The sequence below is a fragment of the Hipposideros armiger genome, unplaced genomic scaffold (assembly GCF_001890085.2).
Source record: "Hipposideros armiger isolate ML-2016 unplaced genomic scaffold, ASM189008v1 scaffold_142, whole genome shotgun sequence".
NCBI classification, from domain to species: domain Eukaryota; kingdom Metazoa; phylum Chordata; class Mammalia; order Chiroptera; family Hipposideridae; genus Hipposideros; species Hipposideros armiger.
Genome location: NW_017731492.1, coordinates 2,176,799 through 2,188,948, shown reverse-complemented (window position 1 = coordinate 2,188,948; position 12,150 = coordinate 2,176,799). Strand labels below are relative to the sequence as shown.

The window sequence follows — 12,150 nt, the reverse complement described above, 5'->3', positions numbered from 1 at the left end:
TTGATTACTCTTCTCATCAGTCTGTGAATCCTAGGCTAAAGATTGCTCCAAGCCTGAATCCTAGAATTCTCCTATCCCCCTGCTTCTTGATTGCTTTGTAAATCAGTTTCTGAATCCTAAACAATAGAAGTCTCCTACCCTTGCTTCAGATAACTACTTGAAAGCCTGTGACTTCCTAATATCCCCCAGGCCAGTAAGCTGAATGCCAAACCCACTGGGGCCCAGACAATTGACACCACCTGAATGACAGGCTGAATGGCCTCATACTTCATGAGATCTAACAGATTTATTAATTAAAATATATTTTTCCTCATTCAGGAACCTTGGGGATACAGAGAATACCCCAACAAGATTGCCAGTCACAACCAAAGAAGCCAACATGGTCTTCCAGGCGGAGCTCGAGACCCCTTCCTCTCATCTGAGATCAGCTAGGGTGAGAGTTCCGTGAATCCCCCAATAGGAAGGGACAGCTCCACGCCCCTGCCCAGCAGGAAGCAGATAGAGAAGAAAAGACCTCCTGTCCCTCAGCTTCCCATAGAGATTTTATGGGGATCACGTCTCTCAAGGGGAAAACTAGGCAGGCAGTTAGAGGCAGGCATTGGGTATCTGCATTCTTGCACATCCCCCAGAGTGCAACTGCGAAGGGGACATCCCCTCTACACCCAAAAACTCCCTTTTGTATTGTAATTACCTACCCCTGCGGGAAACCAAATGGGCACAAAATACTCAACTATATCAGACCAGTCACTTGCATCTGCGCTGTACCTCTTGTCAATCACAGGTGCCAATCAAGTGGTCCCATGCCCTTAGGGGAACAGCCCATTCTAGAGAAAGGGGATAAAAACTCTTAAGTCCTGGGAAGTCTCGCACTTTTTGACCCCTTCCTCCCTTTTTTGAGCCTTTTGAGCCTCTCCTTTGCACGTGGCCCGCTCCAAAGTCTTTGAAATGTACTATCTCTTTGGATAAACTACTTTTTCAGTACTTTATTCCAGCATCTCATTCAGTTCTTTGCTCGAGTTGCCAAGCACCTGGACTTTGCACCAAGAAGGGCCCACTCTCCGACAACAATTTCATCCAAATGTACTTCAATAACTATCTCTAAAAGATGAGGAGTCTTTTTTGAAAATAACAATACCACAATCATCCTTAAAAAATTAAATGTAATTCCAAGGTCATCAAATAGCCCTTCTGTTTTCAAATTTCCCAAGTCGTCTCATGGTTTTTATTTTTTACAGTTGGTTTGCTTAAAGCAGGGTCCAAACAAGATCTACTCATTGATGTATTCTTAATACTCATAAGTAATTCTAGGGAGAAATGTTATTAAGTATGTATATATATCTTTACATTACAGATGAGAAAAACAAGATTTAAGAAGGTTATAAGTAACTTGTCCAGGTATTTTGCCGTATATAATGCGCTCCTGTGTATAATGCACACCCATGTTTTTTGGGCTAGACTTCCAGGGAAATGGAATTAGTACTATCCATGTATAATGCGCATCCTTATTTTTCCCTCACAAATTTGGGCCAAAAAGTGTACATTATACATGGCAAAAGACGGTAGTATCTGGTAGGGCAAAGCACATTTAGAATCAGAAAAGAAGAATATTAGTGACCTATAGTCACAGATTTAGGTTGGCAGTTAAGACCACACAGGGAATAGGTGTGGTCTAAAGAGATGACCAGAATTTGTCCTAGAGCTCCCGGATGGTCATTGCTTGCCATTTCTCTCCATTTAATTTCTTTTCCTAGAAAATATTAAATATGTTGTACTTGATTAGAATCCCCACATTTCATTTTATTGTAATTTTATTAGAGTCAATAGAATTGAAAACATTTGGGTTCATTCTTAAGACAGCAAATCTCATCTTGTCTGGTATTAAAACCCCTGAAGGGGAAAAATTCCTGTATCCCTGACCATTTTCCTTTATCTGTAGGTTGGCTGTAAAACTAAATGGAATGAGCCAATAGGTAGGAGAGGGCAGAATTGAGAAGCAATTACTAACCATCAGAGATGCAAATTAACCTCCCAAATCCATCCGGTTTACTTTGATTTCATGTCTGGGCTAATTACATTTAGGAATTAAAATCAGTATTTCTCTTTCATATGTCCCACCAGAGGCATCCTGGCTTTTCCCTCCAACCACATCCACTGAAATTGTTCCCACTAATTTATCAGCAATCTGGTGTTGAGTCCACTGAATACTTCTTTCCTTTAAAGTTGTTTTGATTCCTCCTGCATGTGACCATCCTGGCCTCTGACTGCTTTTCTTTTTTTTTAAAGATTTTATTGGGAAATCGGGGGAGGGGAACAGACAAGTTGCTGGCCTTTTGTTCTTCAGTCTAGTTGTGGAGGACGTCGCTTCACTGGCCAATGCTGGTGTTATCATTGTACACTTGCCAGGTGAGGCAGTCATCCGCCGGCCACTGGATGGCAGCTCACAAAAGTGCACGCCAGCTGCTGGCCAGCCCCACTACAGCCTAGGATGTAGCCGGCCACTCATGGCAGCCCAGCTCCAGGTCGAGCTGTTCACCGTCTTAGCTGTACAGGGAGCAGCATCACTGGCTCTCATGTGGGATCCAAACTGAGGCCCTGCTGCTCAGAGCGGGCATCCCAAGCCAACTCCTAACCAACGCACCACTCGGCCGGCCCTCAGACTGCTTTTCTTAGCCTCTTTAGCAAACAGCAATTCTACTGCCTGCCTCTTAGGACTCAGCGATTTCTAAGGAGCTGCCCCAGGCCAGTGGTCTCCATGGGTCCCACAGGAACCCAAACATGGTCCCAAAGTCACATCCCATATGAGGTGTGGTTCTGAAGTGGGTAGGGGGATGCTGGAGGTCCAGAGTCAGGTAACCCAGGCCAGGTGTTCCCAGGTGTCCCCCAGGAGGGTGTACTGGAATCCAGGGACTAGTGCTAGGGGAGAAGGACAGGGCTGCCCGATGGGTTATGTCGGGAGTAAAGAAATTAGAGAAATTGGAAGTGCCTCCTAAATTTTTGCCTTAGCTATAAGGATAATGGAGCTTCCCTGGATTGAGATAGAGAGCGCTAGGGGAGGAGCAGTTTCCCAGCAGTGCGGGTTGCGTAGAAATCAAGGTTTCTGTTTTGGACCCATGACTCTGGAGACGCCAGTTAGAAATCCAAGTGTATGCCTCCATGAAACAGCTGCATACAGAAGACTGGTGCTCTGCAAACAGGCCAGTCAGGAGAAAACTGCCGAGTCCTCTGCACAGAGGTGTCCTAATTAACTAGTGCCAAGAAGGAATGATAGCTCCTAGGGTGAAAAGTTAAAGAGAAAAAAGAGGGCTATCCAGAAAACTCCTAAGAGAAATACAAATTAACCAATGAACGAATTCAAGAATTCTTAAACTCACTAGTAACCAGAGAAAAGAAAGTTAAATCAAGATACATTTTCTCCGTCAGGTTAACAAAAATTAAGATAATAACCAGTTGGCAAGGATTGTGAGGGAAATCATATACTGTCAGTGGAAATGTTGATACAGACTTCCTTTTTACACTTAAAAAAATGGAGGCATAGTGGGACAAAATGAACTGGATTTTTTTTTCTAAAGAGCATGTTTTGATATTACATAAAAGATGTTGTAGTATATCAATTAGTGTGTATGTAGTGTTGCCAGAGGGAATTCTCTCTCCTTGAGAGACTTGATTTAATTTTACTTCTCCGTCAGACCACATTATTATTATTCCACTCAAGACCACATCTCCACTTCCCCTTCTTTTCCTCCACTGAGCACCTACTTGAATGCATTTCATTTGTCTTTAAGAATGGGTGTAATCTTGTAAAATAGGAAATATTGCTTTGTGTGTGGAAATCTGCTTAATTTATGGTTAAGTTCATTTTATTCATTTTCTCTGTTTATGAATTTACTGAACTTATTGTATGTTTGGTTTTGCCTTGTAGTTATTGGTATTAAAAACAGTATTGGTACTTGCTTTTACAGTGAATGGTGTTAATACTTTATTTTTTAATAACTTTGTTTTTTGCTTGCACTTTACCAGGATTCACCAAATATATTTCATTTTAGTGATTTATCTTTTAACAAGTTAGCTGAAGAACACCACATATCTACAGTATTATTTCCTACAGGATTCCATTATACATAATACTGGGTTCACATGAACACAAAAATGTTTTCAGTTACAAAATCTTGCCCCTCCACAGATCTCCTTTTTAAAAATCTTGTTATGAAAAATTTAGTTTATACCAAGTAGAGATAATAGGATAATGAACCTCCCACAGTCATTATCAATATAACAACTTTAATCACTTTAGAATTCTGTTCTATATGTATCAGATAAAAAGTTTATCTCTCAAGAATTTCCTTATAAAATCAGCTGGTATCTTGAGCAACTGCTTGCTTCATATGGGCACCCGCAGTGTTAACCTGTAAAGAAATCTCTCTCAACAGGTAACCCAGCTGGCCAGGCTCCGGGTTGAAATGTCTTTTTGTCTTTCTCGACCTCTCTATACTTTAGTTTGCTCACCTAAAAAATGCAAACAATAACGGAAACTGTCCTACAGGGTTATTACGAGGAAGAATTCTTAGATCAAGGCCAAGGACACTTAAGTGCTTATTACAATTACAGAAGAAACCCCCATCCTTCGTTCTGTCCCGCCCCTCCCACTTCCAGGAGGAGCCGGGTCTTTGCTGGGTGGAGTCCTCTCAGCCGCACTCGCACCTGTACGCGCGTTTAGATCCAGTGCGTGGCTCCTTTGCGCCAATCAAGGATCTGTTGCAGAGACCCTCTGCTCCAGGTAAGCAGGGAGGTGGGAAGATGCGGGTTCAGGAGGCTGTAGCTTGGTAAGAGGCTTGGCCTCCTGAGGGTGGACTTGGTGCCTGGGAGACATCGCGCCTCGCCAGGAAATCCAAACTTGGGTGTGGCTTATTTCAAAACACATTCCGTGTCTTATGGTTCCTGGTCCTTCAAAGAGCCTTGTCCAGAAGCGCCTGAAATGTTTGCTAAAAATACAGACTCAGATCCCACTCCGTCCTAAAGGGGAACTAATTAATATGTGTGTGTGACAAAACCCCCAGCGGTGCAGGTCCGAGGTCAAGCGTGGAATCCCCTTCCCGGATGCCTAAGTGAGGGGAGGTTTGTGTAGGCTGGGGGAGGGGAGGCATGCGAGCTGTGGGGTCCGGTATCCTTGATTGTCTGCTCCTGTATGACCTTGATCTTCCTTAATCCAACAGAGGGCGGACTAAGGCTCAGAGAGGTTAAGTAGTTTACTCAAAGCCACAGAGCTTGTAAGGGGGCACCAGGAATCTAATTCAGCAAATATTTAATCAGTTCCTATTAGGTGTCAGCCCTGAGCTGGATGTTTAAGGATCAATTATAAGAAAGGATACGGTCTCATTGTTTTGGTTAGTGTTGAAGACAGATCTTGATCTCAAAGAAAATCACTACAGCGATCAATTTTTATAGATATAGAGGGGGACGGGTGAGATACTGAGCTTTGAAAGGGAATTATGAGGCCAGGGGAGGAAGAGGAGAGGAGGTAAGGACTGGCCAGAGCTTTGCTGGATTCCAGTTCAGCAGTATTCAAATGCCCTCGTGTCAATTATATCTCAAAAAAAAAAAAAAGGTACTTGCATGCTGCCCTGAGAGAACAGGGTTATATTAGTGAATGGGACTTATACCTGTTTTGTAATGAGTGTAGAGAAGTGTTTAAGAACAATTGAAATAAAGATGTTTCTAACATGGCTCCTCCCACCCCCAAGGAAAAAAAAAAAAAAAAAAAAAGCTCTGGGGCCAGAGGCATGTCAACCTGGAAACAGTGAAGGAAGAACGGGCTGAAGGCAGCCTAGAGTGGGCTTGGTGTTAGGTAAGAGACAGACCATGAGGAGTCTTGGGGGCTCTGAAAGATCTGGGAAACCTGGGCACATTCTAAATCCTGCACTGTGTTAGCAGATGCAGGCATGGCTGAGGCCTGGTCGGTGTGAGTCCTAGGTCACGGGGTCATCCTACCGAGCCCACAGGTCTGAAACCCGCAAACAGCTGTAAAAACAAGATTTTGAAAAATTTAATGCAAAACTATTTGGCAAAACATCACCTGACATGAAGAAGAGCTTTTTAAAGTCTTTTAATTGTCCCATTTGGTTTGAATACACGTGCATTCTGCTCCATAATTATTACTGTTTAATTAGGAAGTGTTTCTCCAGATCATTCTGTGGATGTTTACATAATACATGATCTATGCAGCATATTCATTTACTAAAATACAAAATAGCTGGGACTGGAGTGAGACGTTACTTGCCTATTTTCCATCGACAATGTATTGCCTCTTTGTGTATTCAATACATTTTTCTTTAAAATCTGCTCGATAGTCTCTTGACTAGAACGTGTTTAACACGTATGTAGTTTATTCAGCCAGTACTGACAACTGATATTTCTAATGTTTCCGTTTTTCTGAAGTTTAAGCCAGTGCTTGAAGAGAACATCTTTGAACATACCTTGTTTTTTCCTTTTTGTTTTTGTATATATGTGTATCTTTGACTATTCGTTCAAGTTATGTGCGTGTTAAAAAACAAAATTCAACTGAATCAATTTTAAAGATCTTATTGGCTTTATTGAATAATTCAACAGGCAGCATTCAATCAAGCAGAAAGAAAGGAGCTCTGAGGAGCTGTACAAATGAAAGGTTTTTATGCAGAAGGCAAATGGGAACAAGGAAGTTGTTATAGGCAAAAGTTATTTTGCCTATATTGCAAGGTTATTGCAAGGTTGCTTTCCTTTAGGGGATGGCCTGGTCTATCCAGGCAGATGACCTCACTCTTGCTGGTCAGGTGATTCCTGATTGACTGACTGGTTTAAGATGCCATTTCTGAGAAAGATGAAACTGTATTTGTCTTGGTTTGATGACATGGGGTTTAGCATAAGTAACTTCTTTTTGGTCCTGTTTTGTTGTTTTTATCGAGAAGTTTTTAAACTTAGTATTAGAATTACAAGGGCAAAGCAAAGGTTTTTCAATTTTTGATATAGTTCAGCACTGCATTGCTTTTAAAAGGTTTCTACTTCACATCTACAGTGCTGCAATATCTACCTGCCAAAGCCAAAACCAGGGGATTACTAGTTTTTTTCAATCTTACTAGTACAGTAAGCATACTAAATAAAAGGGGCAGGTTTGTAATTCTTAGATTGTTAATAAGTTTCTGTACTTTCCCACCACCGTTGCTTCTCTGGGACTTCAGTTTTCTGTTTCACTTTCTTATCTTGTAGATATTTGTTTAGAGATAATGATGTTTGACTAGTAAATACTGGAAATATTCTTCCAGGTTTTGTTTATATTCAGTTTGTATGTTTTAAAAGTCACTTATTTTCTGGATCTCTTTCACAAATAGGCTTTTGTGGCAAGGGGAGCAGACAACGCCCCTCTACAAGATGCCTCTTTGGAACAAGGATTATTTGGGGCAGATTGTTTCTGAAAGACTGCTGTTGCTGGAGAATCGCTGAAAACAGTGTAGAAGTTGCCCTTTTGTGAGGGAAATTTACACTTAGAAAGGAACTCTCCATTTGAAAGGAGTTTCTCTAAAGTTCTAGAAACTCTTTCTTAATGGAGAATGCACAACTTAAATCTGCCTCACAACCTTTCCCTTGCTTCCTCTGCTTTGCCTGATAACCTCCCATAACTGCCTCTCCCTGCTTCAATGTCTTTCTTTTGTCGTTAGCTGAAGATGATATTTAAGGGGGTGGCTTAGGCCATTTTGTTGAGTTACTCGGTTCTCCTGGGTCTCTCCCAAGTATAGGGGAAGTATGTGTTATTAAACTTAGTTTTCTCATTAGTCTGTCTTTTTATTATAGGGATGTCTCAGCCAAGAACCTAGGAAGGTAGAGGGAAAAATTATAGTTTTTCTCTTACAGAGGAGCAAGAATGAAAAAAGCAAACTATATTTGGTACATGTGAATTCTGAGCCATCATAAATACCATATATGTTTCAAGCCTCAACACTGATGGGGGCTTCCTTAACTTGCATCTTATAAGACAAAAATTTATAGTGATATTATTATTCATATATGCCTGATTGTAAGAGTTTGGGATTGTAGGGGAGGAAAACTACCCTTCTACCTTTCTACATTCTGTGTCTAGTTTAAGAATTAAATGGACATAAAATGGACAAGAGAAAGAAACCACCTTAATTCCATTTTTTACATGCAGGAATTTCACAGATTTGAGAATCAAAATGTGCCAGACAATTGAGACTTTTACACTATTCTGAGGTAAGGAAAGGGGTAGGGGTCTGGGGCTTCTTAGGTTGGGGGAAGCAATTCATGGGTAGGTGAGAGGAGGAAACAAAGGTTGTCCTGTTAAGCAGGTAAGTCTCCTAAGTGAAAAAGTCATCTTTGGTAATAGCTCTCTTCTGCTACAGGCCTTCTTTCTAATGTAAATTTCCTTTATAATTGCTGATTTTCTGCCCCAAATGGGGAAATTTATACTTTTTTTGGGGGGGGGGGCAGTTAAGGGGGAGCTAAAGGACTTTTCCTGGGTCTGCTTGGTCTTGATTGTCTTAAGTTCAAAATAATCTACATCTAAAATGGCATATTTTGCGGCAGCATGGTCTGAATCCCTTCAGGATGTAAAATCAACTCTCCCAAGTTATAGGGATAGGTGACTAAGGCTGTGTTCTAATTTGGGGGTGGTACGTCTACCTGTCCCAGAGCCTATGTCCTTTCCATAGCCCCAGGTGAGGTGAATGGGAAGTAGATGGGATGTCGGGGTGGTGGTACCAAGTCGACAGGAATATATAGGGCACAGGAGTGAAAGACGGGTTACGAGAGGCTAATCGGTGTTGGACTAGAATGTGGTAGTGGGTAGGACCACTTGAAGTAAACCCATGTTTTGTTTTTCTTTTATTTGTTTTTTAAGGAAGAAATACCTTTTCAACCAAAGCGACTCATGATTTGAGGTAAACACGGTTCTCCTGACCAAGAAAGCAGCGTAGCTTGGCTTCATTTTCTCCAAGCTTCCAAAAGCTGGAGGAGTAGTTGTCCAGCTAAGCTGTGACTGGCTGCAGTTTGTGGGAAGCGCTTGTCTTGGCAGCTGGAATTAAAAGGTCTGAAGATTCAGGACTTTGTAGGCTACCGGCAAAGTGAGGATTGAGATTTTAGGGTGTATCCACTTTTCACGGCAGAACCCAACTTCCCGAAGAAACCTACCTCAGTCCAGTCTTTCATTCAGGGCCCAATGGAGGTCGAGGCAGCCCTGGCAGTACTCCAGGCAGAAGTCAACTGTCCCATCTGTCTGGATTATCTGAGAGACCCTGTCACCATCGAATGTGGGCACAACTTCTGTCGTTCCTGCATCCAGCAGTCCTGGGCTGATGTACAGGACAGGTTCCCTTGCCCTGTGTGCCGTCACTCGTGCCAAGAGAGGCACTTGAGGAATAACAGCCAGCTGGGAAGGATGATTGACATCGCCAAGCTCCTGCAGATCACCAGGAGCAAGAAGAAGAGGCAGGAAGAGAGGCGCTTGTGCGAGAAGCACAACCAGGTGCTGACCCTCTTCTGTGAGGAGGACCTAGAGGTGCTGTGTCCCCTGTGCTCTCAGCCCCCTGACCACCAGGGCCACCAGGTGAGGCCCATGGAGGAGGCCGCCTATCACCACAGGCAAAGGCTCAGCAGTTACGTCGAGCCCCTGAAGAAGCAGGTGGCAGATGTTCAGAAATTAATAAGCATTCAAAGCAAAAAACCCTTAGAACTGAAAGAGAAGGTAGAAAGCCAAAAGCAGGAATTATTCTCTGAATTTGAGTGCCTGAAGCAGTTTTTAGAACGTGATCAAGAAGCAGTTCTTTCAAGGCTAGCTGATGAGGAAAAGTCTATTCACAGGAAACTCAGCGCCAACATAACCGCATTTTCAGACTACAGTTCCACACTCAAAGGTCTACTGAGTAAGGTAGTCGAGAGCAGTGTGCTGCCCGAAGTGGAATTGCTATCACAAATGAAAAATTTCTACAAGAACTGTGAGGAGTTTAGCCCATCCATCTTTTCAGTTCAGTTAAGGAGAGAGGGCTGCAGTTTTCCTTTCCAGTATTCTGCTTTGCAGAAAATTATAAAGAAATTTAGAATAGATGTAATTCTCGACCCTGAAACAGCACACCCTAACTTGATTGTCTCTGAGGATAAGAAATGTGTGAGATTTACCAAGAGAAAACAAAACGTTCCTGAATGTCCGAAAAGATTTATAGTCAACACAGTTGTCCTGGGTTTTCCGTCTTTTCATTCCGGCAGGCATTTCTGGGAGGTAGACGTGGGAGACAAATCCAAATGGGCTGTCGGGGTTTGCAAAGACTCTCTTTCCACGAGGGCGAGGAGAAGCCCATCGCCCTGGCAGGGATGCTGGAGGATACGGCGGCAGGACGATAGCTATGATGTCCCGGGAGCTTGTACAGCCAATCTGCTGTCACAAGTGAAACCCAGAAGCATTGGCGTTTTCCTGGACTATGAGATGGGTGAGATCTCATTTTATAACATGACTGACAAATCTCATATCTATACTTTCACTGACACTTTTAATAGACCTCTTAGGCCTTATTTCCACATAGGGCCTGATTCAAAACCTCTCAGAATCTGTACAGGAACAGATGATGAATGAAAACTCCCTGACAGGTTGTACCAGTTTAATAGCTGTTGGTTTGTTTTTTAAATGGAAGGTGGGTAGGCTATTGGGTGAATATGACAGTAACTTGAATCCCCTCTTCACAGTTTCACCCCTCGAGAAGAAAGTTTCATTTTGTTTTGACAACATAGTACAGGTAGCATCAAGGCCCTCCAAGATCTATCTGACAGTCCACCCTCCTCTCGTCCTACTGTTACACTTTGGTTCATGCTATACACGGTGCTTGTGGCCTTCTGTAGCTGTCTGCCTTACCCATGAATTCTGAAAACCTTACAGCTTCTTTCCTCTCTAGGGTACTCTGACCTGGAGCTCCCATAGTACCTTGGATGTAATGCCATCATTTCACTTAGCTCAGAGCCTAGAAATCCTTGTCCTCTCTCTTAGAACGGAAGCTATAAACCAAGGTCTGTCTTATTAATATTTGTATCCCTGCTGCTCGCATAGTATTGGCCTGAGGAATAGAATGCTTAACCTTTAAATTGCTTGGGTCATTCTTCGGTTTTGCTGGTTCTGATACTTAGTTTCATTTTCTTTTATTGTTTGAAATGTTCCTTGTTGAGTTTAAAAAAAGAGTGTGGGTGGTTATACAGACATCATATTAGAACCTGAGTATCCTAACTTTAACTTCTGCCTTTCTCTGTAAACCAAAGTTTATCCCATAAACCTTCCTGATTATAGGTCCTAATTGAATTTAAAAATAAATACGAATTAATCATCTGTCATCAGTGTTTTCCTTTTGAAAAAGAAAATAGCTGATGGCAACGTTTATAGACTGCTGCAGAGCATAGAGACAGGTTTGCAGAGAAGGAAGTGGTTTGGAGACTTACTAAAAAGGAAGAAAAAAAGAAAAGAAGGGATTGGGGTTGGGGGGGAGTCAGGAAAATTGGATACAGTCTGAATTTTAAAAATACAATTTTGGCTTTAGTTTATGAATCTGGTCATCTTGGGGATTCAGTGGTGTTGTCTGCAGATGAAACACCATCCCCTTTCTCTTAGAAAACTCTTCGATACCCCATCCAGGCTGTGTCTAAAAGAAATGGGTTTGCCCTCCATAAGTAACAGTGGGTGTCATCAAATGAACTACATCTGTTGCCAAATAGTTGTGTATAACTTATGGGGTTTCAAGCCAAATACCGATTATTCAGCTAAATAAAAAAAAAATAATAATAATTAGCAGCATACATTATCACAAATATCCCCTCCCCTCATGTTAAACTCTCAAACAGGTCCAAGGCAGCATATAAAGGTGCTGATAGCAAATTGATAAATTAAAGGGGCACACTAGAAATCTGGAGAAGTAAAGCCATTTACTCATAAAAATGTTTTTTTTTATCTGGAGAACTAGATATGCTTTAATATCTGTATAGAAGTTGATATGACATTTTATTCCCATCATTTTTCAGTAGAATCCAAGACTTAAAAAAAAAAAGGTGTCCTTTTTAGACAAAGAAAATTTTTTTTTTTTATAGCTGAGCCATCCTGCCACCTGTTGGCAGCTCAGCAGCAGCTCAGCTTGGGCC

At 42.0% G+C, this 12,150-nt stretch overlaps 1 protein-coding gene across 4 annotated transcripts; it reads left to right on the top strand.

Annotated features, from left to right (window-relative positions):
- Positions 1 to 4,054: 4,054 nt before the first annotated feature.
- LOC109386963 (putative tripartite motif-containing protein 75) lies at positions 4,055 to 12,120 on the top strand. 4 transcript variants are annotated; one of them, XM_019650602.1, is made up of 3 exons: positions 4,055 to 4,774; positions 8,174 to 8,235; positions 8,882 to 12,120. In XM_019650602.1, the coding sequence occupies exon 3, from the start codon at positions 9,200 to 9,202 to the stop codon at positions 10,604 to 10,606; it is 1,407 nt and encodes a 468-aa protein (XP_019506147.1). In that variant the 5' UTR covers positions 4,055 to 4,774; positions 8,174 to 8,235; positions 8,882 to 9,199; the 3' UTR covers positions 10,607 to 12,120. The 4 variants fall into 4 exon arrangements, with proteins under 4 accessions (XP_019506147.1, XP_019506148.1, XP_019506146.1 ...); XM_019650603.1 differs by lacking the exon at positions 8,174 to 8,235; XM_019650601.1 differs by lacking the exon at positions 4,055 to 4,774 and adding an exon at positions 5,819 to 5,842 and having other exon boundaries at positions 8,174 to 12,120.
- The last annotated feature ends 30 nt before the right edge of the window (positions 12,121 to 12,150 follow it).